At 43.1% G+C, this 25003-nt stretch overlaps 1 protein-coding gene across 2 annotated transcripts in view; it reads right to left on the bottom strand.

Moving 5' to 3' along the window:
* Positions 1-25003, bottom strand: part of FRAS1 (Fraser extracellular matrix complex subunit 1) — a 458507-nt gene that overhangs the window by 243128 nt on the left and 190376 nt on the right. For both annotated transcript variants that reach the window (XM_032632916.1, XM_032632915.1), the window contains exons 7-14: positions 24772-24855; positions 22979-23080; positions 22487-22678; positions 17515-17604; positions 15644-15679; positions 13866-14013; positions 12293-12436; positions 10645-10779 (exon numbers count right to left, since the gene is read on the bottom strand). In XM_032632916.1, the coding sequence (XP_032488807.1) occupies positions 10645-10779; positions 12293-12436; positions 13866-14013; positions 15644-15679; positions 17515-17604; positions 22487-22678; positions 22979-23080; positions 24772-24855 (931 nt within the window). The remainder of the gene's footprint in view (positions 1-10644; positions 10780-12292; positions 12437-13865; positions 14014-15643; positions 15680-17514; positions 17605-22486; positions 22679-22978; positions 23081-24771; positions 24856-25003) is intronic.

The following is a 25003-nucleotide window of genomic DNA, read 5'->3' as shown; positions in this document are numbered from 1 at the left end:
CTTTGATTTCTATTTGCATGGAATATCTTTTTCCATCCCCTCACTTTCAATCTGTATGTGTCCCTAGGTCTGAAGTGGATCTTTTGTAGACAGCATATATATCAGTCTTGTTTTTGTATCCATTCAGCAAGTGTGTGCCTTTTGGTTGGAGCATTTAATCCATTCACATTTAAGGTAATTATAGATATGTATGTTCCTATTACCGTTTTCTTAATTGTTATGGGTTTGTTTTTGTAGGTCCTTTTCTTCTGTGTTTCCCACTTAGAGAAGTTCCTTTAGCAGTTGTTTGTAGAGCTGGTTTGGTGGTGCTGAATTCTCTTAGCTTTTGCTTGTCTGTAAAGCTTTTGATCTCTCTGTCAAATCTGAATGAGATGCTTGCTGGGTAATCTTGGTTGTAGGTTCTTCCCTTTCATCACTTTAAATATATCGTGCCACTCCCTTCTGGCTTGTAGAGTTTCTGCTGAGAAATCAGCTTTTAACCTTATGGGAGTTCCCTTGTATGTTATTTGTCATTTTTTGCTTGTTGCTCAATAATTTTTGTGCTTAATTTTTGTCAATTTGATTACTATGTGTCTCTGCATGTTTCTCCCTGGGTTTATCCTGCCTGGGACTCTCTGCACTTCCTGGACTTGGGTGGCTATTTCCTTTCCCATGTTTAGGGAAGTTTTCAACTATAATCTCTTCAAATATTTTTCTCAGGTCCTTTCTCTCTCTCTTCTCCTTCTGGGGCCCCTATAATGTGAACGTTGTTGTGTTTAATGTTGTCCCATAGTTCTCTTAGGCTGTCTTCATTTCTTTTCATTCTCTTCTCTTTATTCTGCTCTGTGGTAGTTATTTTCACTTCCAGGTATCTTCCAGGTCACTTATCCATTCTTCTGCCTCAGTTTTTCTGCTACTGATTCCTTCTAGTGTATTTTTCATTTCAGTTATTGTAATATTCATCTCTGTTTGTTTGTTCTTTAATTCTTCTAGGTGTTCGTTCTTTAATTCTTCTAGGTCTTTGTTAAACATTTCTTGCATCTTCTCGATCTTTGCCTCCATTCTTTTTCCGAGGTCCTGGATCATCTTCACTATCATTATTCTGAATTCTTTTTCTGGAAGGTTGCCTATCTCCACTTCATTTAGTTGTTTTTCTGGGGTTTTATCTTGTTGCTTCATCTGGTACATAGCCCTCTGCCTTTTCGTCTTGTCTATCTTTCTGTGAATGTGGGTTTTGTTCCACAGGCTGCAGGACTGTAGTTCTTCTTGCTTCTGCTGTCTGCCCTCTGGTGGATGAGGCTATCTAAGAGGCTTGTGCAAGTTTCCTGATGGGAGCGACTGGTGGTGGGTAGAGCTGGCTGTGCTCTGGTGGGCAGATCTCAGTAAAACTGTAATCCACTTGACTGCTGATGGGTGGGGCTGAGTCCCTTCCCTGTTGTTTGGCCTGAGGCGACCCAACACTGGAGTCTACCCGGCTCTTTGGTGGGGCTAATGGCTGACTCTGGGAGGGCTCATGCCAAGGAATACTTCCCAGAACTTCTGCTGCCAGTGTTCATGTCCTCACAGTGAGACAGAGCCACCCCCCACCTCTGCAGGAGACCCTCCAATACCAGCAGGTAGGTCTGGTTCAGTCTCCTATGGGGTCACTGCTCCTTCCCCTGGGTCCCAATGTGCACACTACTTTGTGTGTGCCCTCCAAGAGTGGAGTCTCTGTTTCCCCCAGTCCTGTCGAAGTCCTGCAATCAAATCCCAGTAGCCTTCAAAATCTGATTCTCTAGGAATTCCTTCTCCCATTGCTGGACCCCCAGGTTGGGAAGCCTGACGTGGGGCTCAGAACCTTCACTCCAGTGGGTGGACTTCTGTGGTATAAGTGTTCTCCAGTCTGTGAGTCACCCACCCGGCGGTTATGGGATTTGATTTTATTGTGCTTGTGCCCCTCCTACTGTCTCATTGTAGCTTCTCCTTCATCTTTGGATGTGGGGTGTCCTCTTTGGTGAGTTCCAGTGTCTTCCCGTCATTGATTGTTCAGCAGTTAGTTGTGATTCCGGTGCTCTCGCAAGAGGGAGTGAGCACACTTCTTTCTTCTCAGCCATCTTGAACCAATCCGCCCAAGTGCATTTTAAAATAGAGGCTTTGAGCAACTAGCTAACCACATTTTAGGATCTCACCTGGAAACTGAGGAAGAAAATAATTGCACCCCCGGCTGATACAGCGGTGTGGACTGGAATTACTTGAAAGATCTATCTGCAATACAGCATTTGTGTCACTGTACAGTTTTGTGGACTGAGCGAGGAAAAACAACAAATAATTTAAGTTGGTTAGAGCTTCTGTATTTTCTAAGACTGCCACGTGCCTTAGGAATACTGTTTTATCTCCATACTTTGGATGACTTGTTCGTTTTTCTCTCCCTCTTTTTCTCTCTGTATATTTATAACCAGAGCAAAAATGTAAAAAAAAAAAAAAAAAGTTTGTTACTTTGAATAGTCCTAAAAAGAAAAGAAAAAAGAAAAAAATCAACCCCCTCCAACAGTCACTTTGTTGTTTTAGAATTTTAAGGTGGAAGTCTATTCAAATATCAGAAGTTGTAAAATCTAACCAGTAATAAAACCACTTATTGAAACTAAAAAACAAAAAAAAAAGGGAAAAGAATGAAATATCCACCTAGTAATAGGTATGAATATTTAAAATACATGCATACAAAACAATAAGAGCACACACATACAACAAATCCACATTAAATTGCATTAGAATAGTTACTTAAGTGGGGAGCTGGGGAGAAAGGAAGTGGGAACAGGTTATGGGGACAAAAGGAGTAGACAGACAGGGAGATAGACAGATAGATGAGGAGAATAACCTGGCTCAGGCCAATGATGAAAGGGGGCCATGAACGGGTAAGTATGATTAATTCAACTTCCTTCATATGAATCCCCAAAATAAATATTAATAAATAAATAAATAAATAAACAAGATTACATTTTACATCAATCAAATTGACAAATGTAATGAGAATCGTAATACCTAGTGCTGACAAGGGTAGTAGGAGGTAGGCACCCTCATGTGTTTCTAGCAGGAGTGCAAATTACAGCTTCTTTAAAAGAGGGTAATATGTTAATATGTGTCAAAAGCTTAAATATGTGCCTATATACACTTAGGGCCAGCAATTACATGTCTAAGAATTCACCCTAATCAAACATATTTACCACAATTTCTATTAAAAATGTTTACATCATGGTTATTTATGATCATGGGAAAATGCGGAAGAAATGTCAAACAGAGGATTGGCTAAATGAATTATTGCACAGCCACAGATGGAAAGTTATACAACAGCTTTAAAAAGATGTTGTAGAAGGATAATAAATAGCATGGGGAAAACAGGCAATAAAACTATATATGGAGTGTGATTTTACTTTTGAAAAATAAATGCATCTATATGTGTCTGTGTGCATAACACACACACACACACACACACACACATACACACACACTACATAAATTAGGAAGACATTCACCAAAATACCAACAGCCATGATTTGGGAGAGCTTGAGTCAGGGATTTTCACTGATTTTATGCGCCTTGAATTTTACTGACTTTATTCGATGAATTCATCTGGTACTTAGGGGAAAAAATTTCTAAAGGAGAAAAAAAAAAGCCTATAGTCCTGTTCCCTAAGGCAGGTGCTGGGTAAATAGCTAGTTAATCTATTAACCACATTTGTGATACAGCTGAATGATTTGCTTGTCTTGGTGACATATTTGAATTTTTAGCAGGGTCTTCTGTAGACAGAGAGCTTGAACCGAAGGAATGACTTCCCAGCTGACGGAGGCTTTGGCAGGTCCACATGGAGAGAGATTTACAAGCATGCTAGCAGGAACACTCCTCAGGTTATCCTTTCTGTCTGCAGCCCCTCTACCTATACTCCTAAATCTACAACACAGCACACCCTGAGGGTTTTCAAATGCGGTGACCACCTAGGCTGAGCCTGACAAACAGAATTCTCAGATTCCATTCATCCACTGTGACCATTGGCACCTCTCAGCTGCTTGGACTCCCTGGGTTTTTCCTCAGCTCGTGTTAATTAAATGGCTATCCTTGAATCTATGTGTCTATAGAAACTAAAGACCCAAAGGAGGGACCACCAGCTCAAACCAGGCTTTTGATGGGTGAGTTCCCAGACTTCCTGGCCGCACTGGCGCAGCCTGCTCAGATCTGGGCAGTGATTAGCATGGAGGTGCTGGGTGCTCTGTGGGCAGCGTAAAAAAGGGAGGGGAGGGCAGAGCAGGGAGGGTGCCGGGTGGGGAATGGGGAAAAGAGAGAAAGAATGTACAAATGTATGCCACACAGTCTAGCTAAAATAACTGAGAATGCTAAGAACTGGGCAGAAAGCCAGAAGACTTGTCACTACTTTGTAATCCATAGCTGAAATATTTGGGGGTTCAGATTTGTCAGGAAGAATGGGATCTGTCTGGAAGATAAACTCCCTTGCACTTGTGGCGGGCTTTCTCGGCTGGTATGTGATACTTCTGTTCCGTCATCTGCCTTTGGCATACACGGCAAGGGTCCGACAAGCAGCACAAATGCCAAACACAGCCAGTCGCCTGCTAGAGCAGAGGCCCCAGGCAAAACACCACCAGCTGCTTTTTCCTTCCTTTCTCCATTTATTCTTTTCGAGAATGTCCAGAGAGGGAGGGGATTTGGAATACGATTGTCACCTGCTTCACTGGGCCTAGTTTACTCAGGAAATGAACATTCTAGGAGGGCACTCCTGTGGTCCTCCCTTCTGAATGGCTTAAAACACCCCGTGGATACTTCCCAAGTTCCGGTGACAGGTTTTTTTTTTAAGAAGAATCACTGTTTCGGCACTCATAAGGCACCCAGTGATCTCAGAGAAGAGGTAAATACAGACAAGAAAAAGAAGGGTGGGAAAAGTAAGATTCTGTAATTTTCCTGAGGCCACAGGTAGCCAGGAATTGCTGACAGGGAGTAGATAATAGAAGCTAAATGGAAGTCGGGTTACCAGGAAGCCAGAGTCTAGGCACCTGTACAATCCTATGCTTTCTCCTCTGTGCAGCGGTTTAAATCACACTTCTTTCAATCAAAAGTTGTTCCAGAGGGCCTTATATGTGCTCAGCACTGTGGGGAATTCAGAAGGATAAGACCCGTCCCTGCCTCAGTAATCAGTCACTTCCTATAACAGACTTTTTTTTTTTTAAATTTAAATGTTGAACCTTCTTTTTAATTTATTTATTTTTATATTTGGCTGTGTTGGGTCTTCGTTTCTGTGCGAGGGCTTTCTCTAATTGCGGCAAGCGGGGGCCACTCCTCATCGCGGTGCGCGGGCCTCTCACTGTCGTGGCCTCTCTTGTTGCGGAGCACAGGCTCCAGACGTGCAGGCTCAGTAGTTGTGGCTCACGGGCCTAGCTGCTCCACGGCATGTGGGATCTTCCCAGACCAGGGCTCGAACCCGTGTCCCCTGTATTAGCAGGCAGATTCTCAACCACTGTGCCACCAGGGAAACCCCTATAATAAACTTTTTAAACTGTCTTTTTTTTTTTTTAGATGTTGGTGGTAGGAGTTTATTAGTCAATTTATTTATTTTTGCTGTGTTGGGTCTTCGTTTCTGTGCGAGGGCTCTCTCTAGTTGTGGCAAGCGGGGGCCACTCTTCATCGCAGTGCACGGGCCTCTCACTATGGCGACGTCTCTTGTTGCGGAGCACAGGCTCCAGACGCGCAGGCTCAGTAGTTGTGGTTCACGGGCCTAGTTGCTCCGCGGCATGTGGGATCCTCCCAGACCAGGGCTCGAACCCGTGTCCCCTGCATTAGCAGGCAGACTCTCAACCACTGCGTCACCAGGGAAGCCCCTTAAACTGTCTTTATAGCACTGAAAGTAATGAATTCATATAATGGTAACTATTTGAAATGATCTTATTTATTTACTTATTTACTGACACTCTTCTCCCATTGAGAACATAAGTTCCTGAACCACAGGGCAGTCTTCTGTCAGTTCACTGCAGTATCCCAGTGCCTGGGACGTGGAAGAGACTCAACAAATTATTCGTCGCATAAACAGAATGAAGGAGATGGGAATATCACTTGAAGCAGTAAGTCCCCTTTACAAGACACTCAGCAATTAAGTGAGACACCGTAATTGCTGTAGAATACCAGAGGCTTGAACATGTGTATGATTAAAAGAGCAGAACAAAATGAGCGAAGACAGACTGGTAGGATGTGCTGGGCCCCCAGACTGAATATGTGATGTGGCAGTGAAATTGGGACTGACCCTCCCGTTCTGGGGGATGTTGGAGGGGCCATGGAAGAAACCAGCTTGACAGTGGCTGTCCCAACAGAACAAGGAGGGCTCCTATTTTCTTGAGGATTTCAGAACATCAGTTTCATAAATGCCTTTGCCAAGAGGTTCTTCCTGGGCACGGCCAGGCTGGGCTCAGCCACAAGCAGAATGTAACGCCGAGACCCAGCAAGTACTGCTTTGGGCCTGGCTGCAAGGGGTCAGCGCTTCACGTCCACAAATGGTGGGGCTGCTCCAGTCAAACAAAATTCCAACAAATAATTAACTTTAGAAATTCTTCTGTTCAAACTACAGCTTTTAAATCTCAGCCAGGTCAGTATCCTATAAGTAAATTTTACAGGTTTTCTTCTCATAAGTTTTCCTTCTAAATATACCTTAATGTTGGCTAAGAAACAAATCATTCCAGATTCTCATCATTTAATCGGAGCATTTAAAGAAAATAAAATGATCTCAACCTGTGATGAATGCAGTAAACCGTTCTCTATATTATATTTACTTCTCCATAATATACAAAAGTTGTTTAAAATCAGACACAAACCCTTTGTTTACTAATGCAACCTATTTGATTTTCATTTGCATAAATTGAAAAATAAAGGTACAGATTTGATAATGACAACAGCCGCCTTTTATTGTCCACATACTATGTGTCAGTCATAATATATTTACATTTTCAAACATCTTTTCTAACCTTCATATTAATGGCTTAAAGTAGATAATATTATCCCCATTTTACAGTGGAGGAAACTGAGGCTCAAAGTGGTTAAATGACTTGCCCAAAGCCATACAGCAGGAAGTGGTATAGTTGAGATTCAACTCACACAAACCTAAAAAATGTTCAGTTGCTTGATTCTTTAAGTTTCAAAATCTAAGACCACACAGCAATCAGATATAGAATAAGCTGCAGAGGTTTTTGTGTTTGTATTTTCTCACATCTCTGTAAGCAGCAGCTAACCCTGCCTTGATTACCAGCTCACTACAGGCAAACATGGTCTCTTGGCTTCATATTCGCAGGACCTCGAGCAATGGTCAATAGAGAATGAATGGAAGAGTGGGGGACAGGGAACAGGAGAGGACAATGGGAAGCAAAAATCCAAGTCTCCTAACATACACGGAGGGCTTACAGGTGCCAGGTGCCGCCCTAAATGACATGTGTGAATTCCCTCATTCAATCTGCACAACGCTATATGGCAGATATCACTGTCCCTGCTTCAGCCGCAGGCAACTGAAGCACAAAGTTAAAGAATAGGCTGTTTGAAGTGACAGAGCCAAGACTGGCATCCAGGTGGTTTGGCTCCCAAGCCTACGGTCTCGTTCACTGTATCACCCTCCCGCCCATCTCTGGGTCTGCAGTATGAAGGCAGCACCTGCCATGGGTACACACAGCTCCATCCTCAAAACTTTTGCGAATACTGGAAGTTTTAAGTAGACAAAGCAAACGCTGATACACATATAAAAATTGGCTAAATTCTGCTCTTTCTCATCTCAAGGTCTACAGTCTTGAGCTAGTCATTTTAAACTAATCTTGCATAGTGTGTGTTAGTTTGGTCGTTTTAACTTTTCTTCTTATGGGCTTTTATATCTATGATTTGTGTGTACAGTTCAGTAGTTCCACCAGAGTAAAACAGAGGTTGATTGAAAAGAGGGGCAAGACAGGCAAGGAAGAATGTTCTCAGGATGGGCGAGCTCAGTCCGGATCTAGATTTAGATTTAATACCAAGGTTTCTAAGAAGAGGTAATGAAATCACCACTCTGGTAGAGAGAATACAGTAAGTCCAGGACAAAGTGGTACCTAAGAGCCATGGGGGAAGGGTGCAAGGTCACGTGGTGTTGGGGGGGTGGGACAAAGAACATCCATACATGGGGCAAGCTTGACCATCAGGCTGGGGTTAAGAGATGGGCTGTTAATTCCTAGAAGAGGGTCACAACAGAACAGGTGGCAGGAACCAAAGGAGAACCCCAGTCCTAGGACCTAGTGTCCATGGGGTCAAGAAGGAATGTTGGACCAGATCCAGGTGGTGGCAAAAGGGATTAAGGCAGAAGCCTGAGAGCCAGGCCTAAAAGTGAGTTCTAGGCATTAAGAGGGTGACTACTCCTTGGCCCTCCCTGCTGTAGGGAAGAGGCAACTTACACATTGCCGGTGTCCGATTTAGACTGGTATAAAAATTGGATGGGGCTTCCCTGGTGGCGCAGTGGTTGAGAGTCTGCCTGCCGATGCGGGGGACGTGGGTTCGTGCCCCGGTCCAGGAGGATCCCACATGCCGTGGAGCGGCTGGGCCCGTGAGCCATGGCAGCTGAGCCTGCGTGTCCGGAGCCTGTGCTCCACAACGGGAGAAGCCACAACAGTGAGAGGCCCGCGTACCGCAAAAAAAAAAAAAAAAAAAAAAAAAAGAAAGAAAAAAACTGGGTGGTGCTGATCCTTCAGGTAAAGTGATCAAAGCGTCAAACTCTCAAGTTGGGGAAGGCAGAGGAAATGAAGCAGTGACTGGTATGGGACACAAAATGTGATCTATATTTACAATGCTATTCAGTTTAATCAAGCACAAGATTATAACAATAATATTAATATATGCACACACGTGTACACGTTTGTAAGCATATGTATATATGTGTGTATACACCAAAAATCTCAGGGGAAGTGTGGCAGTGATAAAGGGCCCTAAAGATGCAGTTCTCTGGCAGGACTCAGGGCCTTCTTCCACCCCTCCCTGGTTTACCTGCTCCGACTCTTTCATTGAAGAGTCATTGGGTCTACGTGCCAATTGGCTCTGCCCCAAATTTCTCACTCTCCCTTGTATTCAACATAGCGAGCATGAATATTAGTCAGGTAATTTCTGGTAATGCGTTTCCGCAGCACAGCGTTCACTTTCTTTTGGTTTTGATGGGTCAATAAAGTGCCAGTTGACGCCAGCCAGAACATAAATGACCCTGCCAGGAGGAATCAGTCCAAAACAACCTGTCGTTACCATAAAATGGCAGGCTCATTTTGAAAAGTTTAGCACTTTCTGGAAGAGCGCTGGTTCACTGACCGAATTCTAAGGTCAACGGGGAAAAGTCACCAAAAGTGGTGCAAGCACAAATATTTCAAATAGTTCCGACAGTGAGAAAGCTTATTTACGAGGAAAGATTTTTTGTGCAATCTCAGCGTCGAAACAGTATATGGAAATTGATCACAAGTTTATCTTTAATTTTTAAGATCATTCTCTTTCTCCTCGTCTCTCTCTCCCCTTGCTCTCTCTTTTCTTCTCATTTTATGTATAAAAATGCAACCAGGCTGAACTAAAGCAAATTGGTTTAATTCCCTGGAGGGAGCACGAACAAATTTTCCCAGCAACTTTCTACTAAGGCATTTGTGTATGGGTATGTGGATGGAATGTGGAAGCAGTCAGCTACGTAAACCAGTAATCAAATGAAACATTACCCATTTCAAAGTGCCCTGAAACAGCATTAACATCACCAGTTAAAACACTGGGCTTGGGAGAAAGAAAAGTGGCCAGAAAGGAAAAGATAAAAGTAAACGTGTAGGTGGGACATGTGGTAGAGGGGAGGTGGTACGGAGGGAAGAATAAAATCCACAGGGAATTAATTCCCTTTCAAAAGCAAATCTGTTGCAGGAGTGCTAGCAGGAGGTCTCTTTGATGGTATAGAAGAAAGGAGTAAAGAATACATTCAATAATTTCATCAAATTGAAATTTCAGCAGTTTACCTAAATTGCCAAACCATTAGACACTTATAAACGTGTTTGTATGTACCCACTTTGAGCCTTTTCTAAAATAACAGATAAACAGAACATGATTGTAATAAACATTAAGGGTTCTTTTCTCTTTTATGGCTGAGACTTCTGTTGAAACACTGGTCCTACAGGATCACCAAGGGATAGGACATTCCTTCATTCCTCAAACAGTTGTTCAACAAACGCTGCACAAATCTGAACTCTTTGTGCAGCCCTTGATGTTGGGGATACAGAGTTATAGAAGAATTCTTACAGATCTCAAAGAGATCTATAATGCGAGTGGCCCCTGGCCCCGCTCTGCTCACATCTGCATGGCATGCACAGTACCAGTGTTTCCTCTCAAGATGGTTTCCACAGTCCCGTGGACTCTGCCTATGACCACGACCTGGAGTGGAGACGGCCAGCAGCCTCCTCCACAGAGGACCTTCACCTTGGAGCTCATTCGGCCTGCACACCTGATGAATAAATGCACTTGTTCTCTTTCACCATTTTCCCTCCAAATGATTTTTCTAAACATCTAACGAAGGACATGCAAGAAAGGAGTCTACAGCTCTGGGTGGCCCCAGATGGCTTGGGGGCAGGGGATGGCTTTCTCAGTGGCCCGGCTGACTGTGGCCCAGGCAGTGATTACCTGCACAGGAGTGGCGGTCTTGGTAGAAGCCGTTCCCACAGGTGGACACGCACTGGCCATGCTGCGTCAGCAGGGGAGGCCGGCAGGACGAGCACTCTAGCCCACTGGTGCACATGGAACACTGAGGCTGGCAGGCTGACTCGGACAAGGTTGGGAGAAAGAGAAAGGGAATCTCTGATGAGTTCGAGGGCACCACCCAGTGCCAATTCCTACACAGCCTAATTCTGAGGCTCTGGAGACACAGAGAACAAAACAGGCAGGAAAAGAACTCTAGAGCCTTCATTTACGTAGCACATATTTCATGCCAGGCACTGGGCAAAGTGCTTTACATATATGAATACATTTAATCTTCACAAAAACTCTATGAGGTAGAGAGTATTAATCCCAATGTTAATACTCACAGAGGTTAAGTAACCTGCTCGAGGTCAAGGTCACATGAAGCTGGCATTGGAAGCCAGGAAGTTAGGTTCAGGGGTCTATGCTCTTTTCTTCTTATCCAATTGCCCTCAATATCTTTCTCACTCAACCATTTTACAAGAATATCCCTTACGGCAGAGATATAAATAACTTCCAAAAAGGCTGAAGATTATGAATCAGGAGAAAGAGTAGGGAGAAGTGAATAATTACAAAAATAATAAAAGCGGTTGATTTTTATTGAGGCCTGACTACATCCTAGACACTATTCTAGGCATTTTACGTGTATTGACACATGTAATCCTCTCAAGACCCTCTGAGGAAGGTACCGGTATTACCCCACTTTACAGGTAAGAATACTGAGGCACAGAGAGGTTATACTCACAGCCAGGATATGAGCCTACACACTCTTAAATGGATAATTAACCCCACGAGTCAGAGATAGGAGAAAAAGTAACCATGATTTGGCCTCAACCAAGCCAAATTCTCCCAGGTAAGAGCTCCCTCCCAGATGTACTATAAGAATTCTGATTGCACGTGAACCCATTCTGGATCCTCTGGTAACCCACAAGAGATAAGCTCTGTTACCAACTATCTGTGTGATATTAAGCAAGCCAGCTAATTCTCTGGCCCACAGATTTCCCATTTGTGAAATGAGAAAGTTCTCATAAGTGATCTCGAAGGTTCATGTCAACTCTAAAGTTCTATATTGGATTATAGCAGGGTTTCTTTTTTTTTTAAGATTTTTTTGATGTGGACCATTTTTAAAGTCTTTATTGAATTTGTTACAATATTACTTCTGTTTTATGATTTGGTTTTTTGGCTGCAAGGCATGGGGGATCCTAGCTCCCCGAACAGGGATCAAACCCGCACCCCCTGCAATGGAAGGTGAAGTCTTAACCACTGGACCACCAGGCAAGACCCTATATGAGGGTTTTAATAACTGACACCAAGCATCCCAATGACTACCCTTGAAAGTTTTCAAAAGTGAAAAATCCAGCCATGACTACCTAGTAAGCATCTGACTGCCCCATCATCTACCTCCCCGGGAAGCCTGGAAACACCCATCAAATGTTAGAAGAAAGAGACTTGCAAGTAGAGAGGTCAAGTAGCCTACGGATGACATTACTCCCTTCTAATGGTTTTTGGAAATTGTTCATTTCCTGTGCCATGACCCCATCCTGGACACCAGTGAGCCTCAGTCCCCCTCTGGGCTGTCTGCCTGGAGCCGTACCTAAACAGAGAGCACCGGATTGGTAAAATCCCAGACCACAGCTGTGCACACACCGTCCGTTCCGCAGCATCTTTGTGGGGTCCTGACAGAGGTCACAGTGGTCTGGCGACTGAGAGCAGGTCAAGCAGTCTGGGTGGCAATGAACTACAATCAAGGACAAAGAGGAGAGCTCAGTAAAGACCACGTGATTTCTCTTACATCCTTCTAACAAAGGATCTATGGGGTATATGGACCTGTATAGAACATGGAGAACAGAAAACTCTGGTCCCTATGAAAAAGGACCCCAAATAGCAAAACTGATCTCAATGCAAGATTTCAAGGAATTGCTCCTTGTCTGAAATACCATCACTGCCTCCTGTCTCCTGTCTCCTTAAAGTGAAGACGCTAAAAACATTACCAAACTAGCCCTACTGAATGCTTCTACCTCCTAGAATACCTCTAGAAACAGGAATGACTAGTGCCATAATATTGAATAGATGATTTAAGCAGATTCAATAATTTATAATTTCTTAAATGTTCTTCTTAACCTTTGATGTGCATAAAAGGTTAGGACATAAAACCTACACTGCTTAAAAATAGTTATTATTTTCTTAAAAGAATACAGTCAGTTTTCTTTTTCTCCAAGATTTCAAATCTCATTCCCAGTCATTGGGATCATCACTGAACTTAGTGGTATTTGTCAGCAAAGGACGTTTTCAGTTTTCGAAGTTGCCAAGGACCTAATTTTCAAGGTATGGGACATTATAATATGCTAAATATTTGTTTTGGAAAGCCCAGAGAGCCACTTTAGTGAAGGTAACGTAATTAAACCCTAAAGTTGCTATTCTTTTCCCATGGTAAACTCTTCACAGAAACACTGATTAGCCAGAATACAAGCGCAACTGCCTATATGAAAAACTGCAACCCATGGATGAAAACAATTAATTCTGAAATATGAATAGAAGGAAATGCCACTTCTCCGAGAGAGACTGAGCTTATAGGCAAATTACTGCTCAGCTAGAGCAGCTTTAGTGCTTGACAACAATTATTAACTGGAACTAATTCAACCCCAGGTGATTCGAAGGCAGAGTTGCAGAACAAGTAGATAAAATTTTCTTTGGGAAGAAATTAATGAGTCTTTAAACTTCAAAAACCCATCTGAGAACTCCAAAAGCCATCTGTTTAACGGTTCACCTTAAAGAAATGAACGTCCATAACAAACTTTCAGCAATTTTTCTTCTATCTTCAACAATGGAACAGTCCTAATGCATATATTTGCTTTTACAAGTTGTCAAATATTATGTTATTTGATGTTCACAATAATTTTGCAAGGTAGATAAGGCTGTTTTATCAACAAGAAAATTAAGATTCAGAGAGGACCAATGACTTGGTGCAAGGTCACATACTCATAATCAGTAGACTTTGGCAAATACATGGACAAAGCATCATTTGTTAGAAAAATTAAGAATAAACAAACAAACCAACCCAGTGGGTGACTAAAGAAAATGAAGCAAGGGGTGGGAGGAGAGGAGATCTCTCTGAATTTTTTGGCAGTAAAAACATCTCAGCAGAAATAAACTGGACATGGACCCACCTGATGTGCAATCTGGACAGCACTGTCCCTTCACCGCCTGAGCTAGTGTGGCTACCGGACACGGAGGACAAGAGGGCTCATAGCAAGTTACCTGAGCCCCCCGGCACTCACACAGCTTGCAAGGGCCATCCTCCCACTTCTCCCCCTCCTGCAGGAAACGGTAAAGAATGACACTGTTACCAGAGTGCAAAGATTCAGAAGACAGTTCGCTGGTGGAGAACGTATAATTTCCATAAGAGACAAGGTGAAGGCTCCTTGTCAAACCTAACTCAAAGCTAACTCTGAAACAGGACAGTGGTAGAAGAGTTCTAAATTTAAAAAGATAGTATCTCTCCTTCTTTGTTTATAATTGGTTTATTTTAATGTAGAACCCAGGCAGAAAGATAAAGTACGAAAGCATACTGGAACTTCCAGAATAAGCAGGAAGCATATAACACTTGTTTCTCAAACCTATCTCAGCAAAAAAAAAAAAAAAACACTCAAAAGGGGATTACTATGTACCTAGTGATTAGCAGGTACATTAAATACAGTCTTTATAATAACAGTAGGAATCTGTTTAAAACCCTGAATTTCCTTATTGTTTTTACAGTAAGAGTAACAGTAGGGTCATTGTATTTTTAAAATGACAGCTCTTGCATGCCCACTTTTAGTGGGCTGTGGATGTGCCATGAATATTCTTTTCAGCCAAACAAACAATGGTAATAAACATTAGTACTTTGAGAGAGAGTCCAAAGTGAATTATAAAGAGCAATTCCTTTTTGCTTGCTGTCCTATTCACCCTGGAGACAGAAAGGAGAAAAGGTTCCTACAAGAATGTTTAGGGAGATGAAAAGGTAAAACAAAACAGAATAGAAGAGCATACTTGAAAATAAAGCTCTGATGAAATGTTTATTAAGCCAGCTGATGTTAAACATTCCAAACAATTAATGTGACAGTATTCAGCAACAGTGAATGACAGTGTTAGAAAAATGAGGAATATTATCTTGAGAAGGTAGAATTGCTTTTCTTCCATTTCAAGGCAGACTGGGTTCCTGGCCCCCTTATTCTATAACCTCAAAAACTGTAAGCTTGCTCATGTGAACAAACACGCTTGCACTTTCCCTTCAAAAGAAATCATACAACGTTGTCCTGCAAACAACTTAGAGAGAATGAACACTCAGTAGTGCCTGGGGAACAAACACACCCCAGACCCAAAAAGCTCTCTCTTCAGTGCTCTGCAGTACATGAAATTGTGCTGATGGGTAAACTGAGTTTTCCAGGCCAGAAAAATTGAGGAGAAAATCATCACAAGAAAGGGAAAGGACCTGTGTAGGAGCTTGTAGTTGGAGAAGTGTTAATTATCATTCGTGGGGCAAAAAAATAAGCTAAAGAAAGGAGGATAGGGCTTCCCTGGTGGCGCAGTGGTTGAGACTCCACCTGCCGATGCACGGGACGCGGGTTCGTGCCCCGGTCCGGGAAGATCCCACATGCCGCGGAGCGGCTGGGCCCGTGAGGCATGGCCGCTGAGCCTGCGCGTCCGGAGCCTGTGCTCCGCAATGGGAGAGGCTACAACAGTGAGAGGCCCGCGTACCACAAAAAAAAAAAAAAAAAGAAAAAAAGAAAGGAGGATAAGTTCAATAAATCCAAGTCTTGGTTATCATTACAATTCTTAATCCCAGACCACATTGTCAGCAAATATACCTGTTAAAAATACTAAGGGTCCCCAGGAGAGTTTATGTAGATAATTGCTTAAAAGGATTTAATACATATCTATGTACAAGCTAAAAATCTATACTTACTGGAATATGTTTAACTTTACTCGCATTTGAGGACATCTAGGAACAGAGAGAAACAGAAACGTATTTATTATTATACCACTAAAAACACCATTAGGCTGATCTTTTCATTTTTTCATTAGGAAACATCCATTCCTCGCCAAGTAACAAGCAATTTCATTCACTGGTTATGAGTAGAAATAAAATCTATCTATGCCAGAAACAAGCAATATGAGGTGAAGACAACATGCCTAGCAGATATTTTTGAGTTCTTATTCGCACTTTGTGCTGGGTTATCTGGCTTCAATTCCCCTCAATACGAAGGACTCTGCAGTCAAGAGATCTAAGCTTATAAGAGCAAATTCTTGAAACTTATATGGTACTGGAGCATCATGGGGATTTGTGCTTATTTCAAACAACTTGCTTTTGTTTCATTCCACTGGGCTTAATTTACCTCCAAAAATGGACAGGGAAATTCATATTGAGAGAGAGATTGAGAGAGAAAACTTGAGTTCAATATGTACAGAATTTAATCTCCTAAATTCTTAGGAAACAAGGATGACTAAATGAGGAAATATCAATATGAAACAAACAATGCCAACAGCATGATAATAACCATAGTAATGATCACATTTTTAAGCTTTCTTATATGCCAGGTATTGTTCTAAGTTTATACATATCATCTCAATAGACCAATGAGGTAAGTACTATTTTTATCTCTATAACTGAGGATTAAGTAACTTGCCCAAGGTCACAGTCCGTATGTGGCAAAGTAGGGATTTGAACTTAGAGCCTGAATGTTAACCCTATGCAGTACTACATGCCCAGCTTATACAAAAAACTGGCTGGTTGACAGATGCAGTTTACCCAGATCGGGAGGAAAAAGGGTGTAGGAATCACTTCACAAATCAAAGTACCTAATCCTAATTCTTATAATCCCTTTTTGATTGGTCAATGATGCAATTGTACTTATGATCAACTGGCATACTTTTAAGAACACAGTGAATTTATCAACATTCCAAGAGCCCCATGTGGAAAATAAGGGCTATATAAATAGAGCAAATTTGAAGAGATTAAGATAAATATTTTTCCTTTGGGGTATAAAATAAAAAAAGTACAGACTTAGGGAGAAATAAAGCTTTAGCTAATAGAGTTTTAGAGTTGGACTATTGCAAAAACCTTCTAAATGGACCACCTACTTCCACTCTCGCACCACGCCCCCCCCACCCCCCCCACCCCACCCCCCGTCACTGGCCCACGTGGCAGCAAAAGTAATCCTTTTGCACGTAAGCCCCATCACAGCACTGTTCTGATCAAAACTGCCCAGAAGCTCCCATCGGCCTCAGGGTAAAACCAGCGTCCAGGCTACCTGCTGGATCTCATCTCAACTCCTTTCCCCCTCATTCCTTGCCTCCAGCCAAACTCACTTTCTTGGACGTGCCAAGCACACTTCTGCTTCACTGTTTTTTTTAATTTCCTGATCCCTCTTCCTGGTATGTTTCTCCCCCAAGATATCCCTGGCTCGCTCCCTCACTTCCTTCAGGTTTTGCTCAAATTTCTCCTCATGAGAAGACTTCCCCCATCATCTGAGGTAAAAGAGCACCTCCCCCCCTCAGTTACTCCCCAGCTGCCCTGTTTTCCAGGCAGCACCCATCACCCCCTGACACGTGTGTTTGTTGTGTGTGTCCCCACGCTAGAACGGAAACTCCCTGAGAGCAGGGACTCTGCATGCTGTGTCGGCTTCTGTATCTCCAATTCCGGGAACATAGTAGGTGTGCAATCACGTTCATTAAACAAATGAATGGGTAAAAGAAATGAGAAGGAAATGCCCCCTTGTTAAATTAGTTTTGGATGATTAATTTTTGTTAGTCTTCGGTTATTAGCCTGATACTCACAAATTCTGCATTTTCTTCATATACACAATAACCATTCCTTGAAACGCATTCAGGACAGCATTTTCCATCTAAGTGAATTAATTCTTCACCCTGTAGAAGTAAGGGTTGCACAGGCACGTATCAAATTAACATCTCCAGGTAGCAGCGCTGAATTGTGAAGCGGCTGAATTCCCTGACTGGAATGAAAAACCTTAACTCAACCCTCTCCTTTGGCCCACGGCTTATTCCATCTCCCCTGTGCTATCTTCCTATGAAAAGCCTAGTCAATACAGCTCACCCCTTCCTCCAAGTGCTTTTGCTTTCCAGTTCTGGTGATACTTGTGCATGATTTCCTACCCATGACCAGGAATTCACACGAAGAAGAAGAATGGCCAAGAGTAATGTTATAGTCTTGGAAAGTTATGAGTTTCAGAAAAGGATCAGGCTACCTTAAATATACAAGGCTTGAACTTGTGAGCTGGTTTCATCAACAGTGCTCAAATCAAACCAACACTTTCCCCTGAATACAAAATCAGACACATCCCTATATGCACAGACGAAGTCCCGGGCATAAATTAAGCAGCAGAAGACTAATTTCTATTCAATATTCTGAAACTGTTATCCAGTTCACATAATCACTATTTAAAAAATTATAAGGGGAAGGAAAGACATGCCACACTAGGAAGGTAGATATTAAACTTTCAAAGTTATCATTTTAACTTCCCAACATCAATCATTTCAAATTTTTTATTTTTACACAAATAATAAATGCTTACTATAAAAAATTAAATAATTCTGAATTCTATAACTTAGAAAACATAATGTCACTGTAGTCCTGCCTCCCGGGGAAGCTGCTATTAAAAATACAACCTCTATTTACAATTTTTCATATAAATATACTAACATCTAATATCTATAGGCTAAAGAGTATTCTTTAAAGCACTTTTCACTTTCTAAAGATATATCTACTTCCTAAAAGATGGTGATGTTTCTTTACGTGAAGACATTATTTAATTTGTGATTTATATTACATTTGAAGTGCAAAAACCATCATAGGTAAAAATGGAATAATGTAAAATTGCATAAAGAGAATAATCACAATATCTTATGTTTAAAAACGCTGTGCACTAAAGAAAAATATAAAATAAAAGCATTAGTTGTCTTTGAATTGTAGCATTATGGACTTTAAAGTCTCTTTTTTATTTCTCTTGAGCCTTCAGTTTTCTAAAATGAATATGTATTATTTTAATGAAGGAAAAGATCCCTTTTAAAAGAAACACAAAAATATATGAATGACTGTAACTTTTTATAGTATGTGAAAAGTTATTTCAAAAAGGAGGGAGTTAGATAGATCACTGTTCCTCAAAATTTCATGCCAACCAGAGGCCAACGGAGAGCAGAGTGTGCTGTAAGGAACAGACGTATTTACATATAAATTGTTTTGCAGAAACGTGACAAACCAGCTGGTAGTGAAGGCCTAACCCACAAACACAGTGAAATTTGCTTTCAAAGCATATAAAGAGGTTTATAAACATGTAATCTAAGTCACTTAAAACAATGTTTTGAAACAAGACAGAGTATGTGTACTTCTATTAAAGACGAAATGCATGAGAGATTCTTAAGTGCCCGCTACAATACCTACAGACAGAACTGAAAATGGACCCTGCATCACTCGGATAAGGCAAAGAAGGTAGCTTTTCTGAGTCTTCAAATGCTGCTGTAAATAACAGCAAGCCCTGCTCCTGGGGAACAAGGATGCAGGTTTGGTGAGGTAGGAATTTCTAAATAGATTTGCTATTTATAGACATCTGGATGCCCCAATCTGCATCAGTTCACTGTGGTGGGGAGCTTGCTCTAATTAGCATCTGACTTTGGCTTTGAGAAAAATTGCTTTGTGAAACAAAGCTAACTTTTTTCTTTCTAAGAGGATTCTGCTGCTTAGGCCAGATGGAATTCGCTAACCCCTCTCCACTGAATCACATCAACATTCATCCATCAGACGAAAGACCCTGTTATTCCACTAAGCTGCCCATTGGAAAAGAAAACACTCTTTTGCAGGAATCTCCCTCTGCTGGAGAAAGGAAAGGCACCTCACGTTTACGGCATGCCTACCCTCTTCCGTGCACTTTGCCACAAGCTTTGATCCCCCCCATCACTTTATCCCTCATACATGAATGTGAGCTAATAGTCCTTTCTTAAGAAAAAAAGTAAATTGACTTCTTCTTCTGAATTCACGCTCAAAGATAATACTAAATATAGAAACACATGGAAATCGTCATATTGCACTATTCTACTGTTGATTTATGTTTCCAAGTCCAGGAATTTGGTTTTATATATCAAAGACAAGGCTCATGCCACTTTCTCCTTTTTTTAACGAAGAAAAACTGTTTGCTGATTTCAGTGCAATTCGGAACCTGCTGTTGATGACAGGGCAACAACGATTACAATGGCGTAGAGGTACAATTTTGCCTCTTTCTCTAGAGGTTTACTTTTCTGCACCTTTGCGGATGTAGACGCACTCAGACTTATTCCACCTTTCGTATGCAAGATGAGAAATCAAATGATCTTGATATATTTTAGAAAAGGCAGAAAGTAGGGCAGAATTGAATAAAAATACTAGGAGCGTACTTTCACTGCTCCCCTTGGCAGATTTAGCCATTTTCTCCAGGTGCTCCTGAGGCATTTAATTCATATTAATTCATAACCATTGACGCCCCTGCAGATTATAATTTCTGTTTTGGTATCTGACTTCCACCAAAGCCTGGGAACTCTTGAGATTAAAATGTGCCTTATTCATCTTTTTATCTCCAAGCCAAGCGGAAGTTAGGAAGTTAGTATCCCAGGCTTTCATAAGGTCATTAGCCAGAGCTATTTACAGAAGTATGGCACAGAAGGAAGGTTAAGGGATATTTGTGTAAGATTCAATTCTGGTTAAAATTTCACCGCTGGTAGTATATCCAGTTTAGAACCCAGTGCCTTAAAACGAAATATGGGTATGTGCTAGTTGATTCAAGATCTGCAGAAATAGACTGACTAAAGGCATTAGAAGTCCTCAATTCATAAAAGAGAAGATGGAGGGCTTCCCTGGTGGCGCAGTGGTTGAGAGTCCGCCTGCCGATGCAGGGGACATGGGTTCGTGCCCTGGTCCGGGAGGATAACCCATGCTGCGGAGCGGCTGGGCCCGTGAGCCATGGCCGCTGAGCCTGCGCGTCCGGAGCCTGTGCTCCGCAACGGGAGAGGCCACAGCAGTGAGAGGCCCGCGTACCGGAAAAAAAAAAAAAAAAGAGAGAAGATGGATAAGACTGGGAGGAGGATGAGTTGGGACGAGATAGTGCTATGGGGTGGCTTGGGGAACCCGGAGGCCCTTTCCACTTACTGAAGCAGCTGCTCCCCATTTTCCTAAGAACAGAGAACAGGAACTGGCTTATGCTACCAAAGGTAGGAGCCATGGAAGACTGGCAGGTACTTGGAAATGCATTACATTGGTTTTTTTTTTTTTTGCGGTACGCAGGCCTCCCACTGTTGTGACCTCTGCCGTTGCGGAGCACAGGCTCCGGACTTGCAGGCTCAGCGGCCATGGCTCACGGGCCCAGCCGCTCCACAGCATGTGGGATCTTCCCAGACCGGGGCACGAACCCGTGTCCCCTGCATCGGCAGGCAAACTCTCAACCACTGCGCCACCAGGGAAGCCCGGAAATGCATTACATTGGGGATAGCGGGCCAAATTATTTTCTGTGCCTGAGACTCTCTGTTTAGACCTGACTGAAAATAGGTGGCTTAAAGGACCCACCCTACCAGGATCCCTCTCCCAGATTTTCCATAAACCCTGGGATATTAGACACATTAAAACCTTGGAAATAACCCAGCATCCCCTGGGCAGACTGCCGAGGCCAGGAAGCTCAGCCTCAGCCCAAGAGCGAGGGAGACAGAAAAGGGCCCTGACTAGGGTTTTTCTCATCTTCATCCAACCATTCTGATTCCCCTGACCTAAAGAAAGAAAAGCAATGAAAAGGCACGTAGAGGGAAATAAATCTGCAAAAAAAGCAGGACCCTCTTTACCTACATGTGTCTCAGCTCTACCAAGACACAGAAGTAGAAGGCAACATGAAAAAGAACCCTGTTTGAATGGCTGTTCCTCTTCGGGAACCGTGTTAAGAGAAGCTGAGGCGTGGGGGAGAAGTAGAAAGAAAAATGCCTTCACAGACACCCAGCGCTTCAGATCTTCCAAGTTTCCCTCATCGACTCAAGTTCACAACGCCGCGGGAAACTGGTGGGGCAGATAGGAGTGCCAAGGGAGAAGGACACAGCTTTAAAAGCAGTTTGTTGTACAGCGGATCAAAATCGGGTACAAAGGGGAAAAAAAGCCATCTCCCCATAGTATACATCTATAGTCCAAACAGAGCCTACTTTGTTAGAAGATTCTAGAAATTCTGCAGACAGCAGAAGTCAACAGAGGTCAACAGAGTTAATTATGTATGAGGTCTCCCTCCCTGTCTCTTTAAAACAAAAACAATGACAAAAACACATTTCATTTTCTTTCCCGATGGATTCACAGGAGCAGCCTCTAGGTGTTGGCTCTCCTCTCTGCTAAACGCTGTCAGCGGGGCCTGCAACAGAAGCCGGGCCACCGGAGCACCTGCGGACTCTGTTTCACAACCAGAGCGAGCTGGGCGGCCACCAGCAGTGAGGCCCAGCTGTGCTGACTGATAGGCTAATGTCCCATGTCATCCCTTCCAGTCCATGTCTCTGGCTCAGGGCTTCCCATCTGACCAGATGCACTGAGAGCTAAAAGCTCCAGGAGGCTGCTCCAAATCAGTCTAAACAGAGTGGCATTTACTTTACACCACAGAAGCCTCACGCTAAAAGCCTCCTTGAAATTGAACGTTCAACCTGGTCGTCCCCTCTGCTGCCGAGAGGGAAGGGACAGGTGAGGGACCACCCATCCCGCTGGAGACAGCCTTACAGTCCAAATGGAGATGCCTTCGTTTCTTACCTGGGCACACTCCACTCTGGCACACTCCCCAGTCCGGCAGGTCACTTGGCCACGGTCACACGTGCAGAACTCACAGGCCGAGCCCTTCCATATTTCATCCTGGTACCGCACAAGCCCCCCATGCGAGCAGCTTCCAGCAGGAGACACACAGTCCTCGCAGCATTGCCCATGACGCTGAGCCCTTCTCTGACCCTGAGGAAACAGAGAGAACGGCAGGGAAAGGGCAGTGGTCAGGAGGGCGCGAAAACATCCGACCTGATGGGGCAGAAGGACATAAAACACCAACTCTGTGTGCTGTTTTCTTCCCCCACCTGACCCAGCTGAGGCACGTTCCCCTCCCCCTCCCCCTCCTTCCTGGGAAGCAGGTCCTTCCTGCTTCCGAGCATCATAAAAACTTTTGATTCCCTCAAAGGACACACTGGACTAAGAAATGCATTTCCTAAATGACCCCGAATAAAGGTTCAAAAAATCAAGCTACACACTCTCAAATACCTTTTCGCATCTTAACGGAGGGCAGGCCTGTTTGTGGCACCTGACCTCACCCCGGTCACATATACACGTGGTGCAGGCATTTTCACTCCACTGCTCACCATGCTGAGTGAAGAAAAGAAACAAAAAAGTGGAAAAGCAAATGTCACACATATCAAGTAGAAACACAAGGCACGTGACACAATTTTTTACCATAGTTCTTAACTGAGCCATATCAAATGTACTCCTGAGAAATAATATCATCTAGGCAGAAGAGGCTCTAAGAAAAGAAGTCAATACATGTCCAAAGAGAACTTGGGATTCGTTTGCATCCAACTATATTCATTCCACAGATGCCCTGAGGGCCTGCTCTCTGCCAGACACACAGAGGGCCTGGAACTTCAAGATTAATAGGAAGACCCTGTTTGCTGGCTACTCGATGGTCATTCTTTAGCTCTCCTTTGCTGGGAGACCCAGACCCAGTTCTCACTGCTACACACTCACGTTCCCAGCTTCCCTTGCAGCCAGTGCACAGACTTGGTCCCAGTCCCAACGGAGGGGACCTCAGGGGAAGTGTGCTAGAGCAGTAGGGGTTGGGGAAAAGACTCTTCTCCCCCATAAAGGAAGAAAAGTCCACCCCTTTCTTCCACCAGGCTTTAGTCATGACTGGTTGAGGACAAGCTGTCTGAAGCTGTGGAAGCCACACTGGGGCATGAGGTGACAAGACAGAAAGCAAATGCCAACATGCTGAGGACGGCAGGGTGGCAAGGTCAGAAGAGTGAAAACCCTTGACAACATCATTGAGACCTGGATTGATCAACCCTGCAACTGTCCCACCTCTGGGCTTCCTGTTATATGAGATAATAAATGTTTCATTTTAGCTACTTTTAGAGGAGCATTTCTGTTGCTTGCAGCCAAGGACACCATAACAGGTATAGAGGCTCTCTCTTCCAGAAGAAATTAATCTAGCACATATGTAGCTACTGTATTGGACAGCACAGATCTAATATACACAAAAATCCTTTCCCCTTTAGTTACTTTCATTTATACTTCAAGGGACCCGTCTAGAATTTGTGTCATCCATCCCCTAATACTCAGTTCCAGATTCTCTATTGAGAGTCAAAAATCCCAATTTCTATTTGGTTTTCCTTAGAATGACCAGCAAACAAGGGAAGCAGATGGGTTAATTTTTTAAATATTCTTTGCTTTTGAATAATGTAACCTTCTTTTGCCTCAGCTAGGCACTCCCAAGTCAGAACATTCATTCATTCATTCAACTTGTTGCACTTACTTTTATTTAGTACCTACCATGTGTTGGGTAGTTAGCTAGACTGCCCCAATAGTACTTTCAAGTTTTCAGGGTCCACCACCCCCAGCTTCTTGCCCTTTTCTCTCTCGCACCTTCCACTCCCATGCTCCCAACCCCACTGTAAGGCAGGGGGACACTGTCTCTGGATATCAGTGCATAAAAGCCAACCAAAGCAGGCAGACATTCCCAGAGCCTCCAACATAAGTGTAAACTGACAGTAACCAATGACAGTCCTTTTTCCCTTCAAGATGTGTGAACAGTAAGTTCACCAAGGTTCATGAACCAGGTACCACCTGCCAGCACATTCTTTTGTATTTCTAATCCCCTCCGATTTAATTTTTTCACAAAGGCTTCCCATGAAGGGAAGAAAAAAGCCGTTTATGAACTGAGTTACTAATCCTGGCAAAGAGTCAGACGTGGGTGGGGGAGATATGGTGGTTAGAAGGGCAGAGGGCTGATGTGTAAGAATGGATGTCAAAACACCTACATGGGGCACATCAAAGCTTACCTCGTAAACTCGGCCAGCTGCAGAGCAGGATCGCAAAGAGCACTGTGGGCAGCATTTCCCAGGGACTCGGACCACAGTTTCATCCTTGACACCCCAAAAGCAGTCCATCAAAAGGCAGTATTAATAAAATCCACAACAGTAGGAAAATTTCACTCACAGCCAACTCAATCACGTGCCTCAAGCCTCCAGAAACAGCAATTTCCTCTCATTTAATATCTATTAGTCACCTGGT

This window comes from Phocoena sinus, chromosome 5 (assembly GCF_008692025.1).
Source record: "Phocoena sinus isolate mPhoSin1 chromosome 5, mPhoSin1.pri, whole genome shotgun sequence".
NCBI lineage: Eukaryota > Metazoa > Chordata > Mammalia > Artiodactyla > Phocoenidae > Phocoena > Phocoena sinus.
The sequence above is the reverse complement of the archived record's forward strand: the minus strand, read 5'-3'. Positions and strand labels throughout refer to the sequence as shown.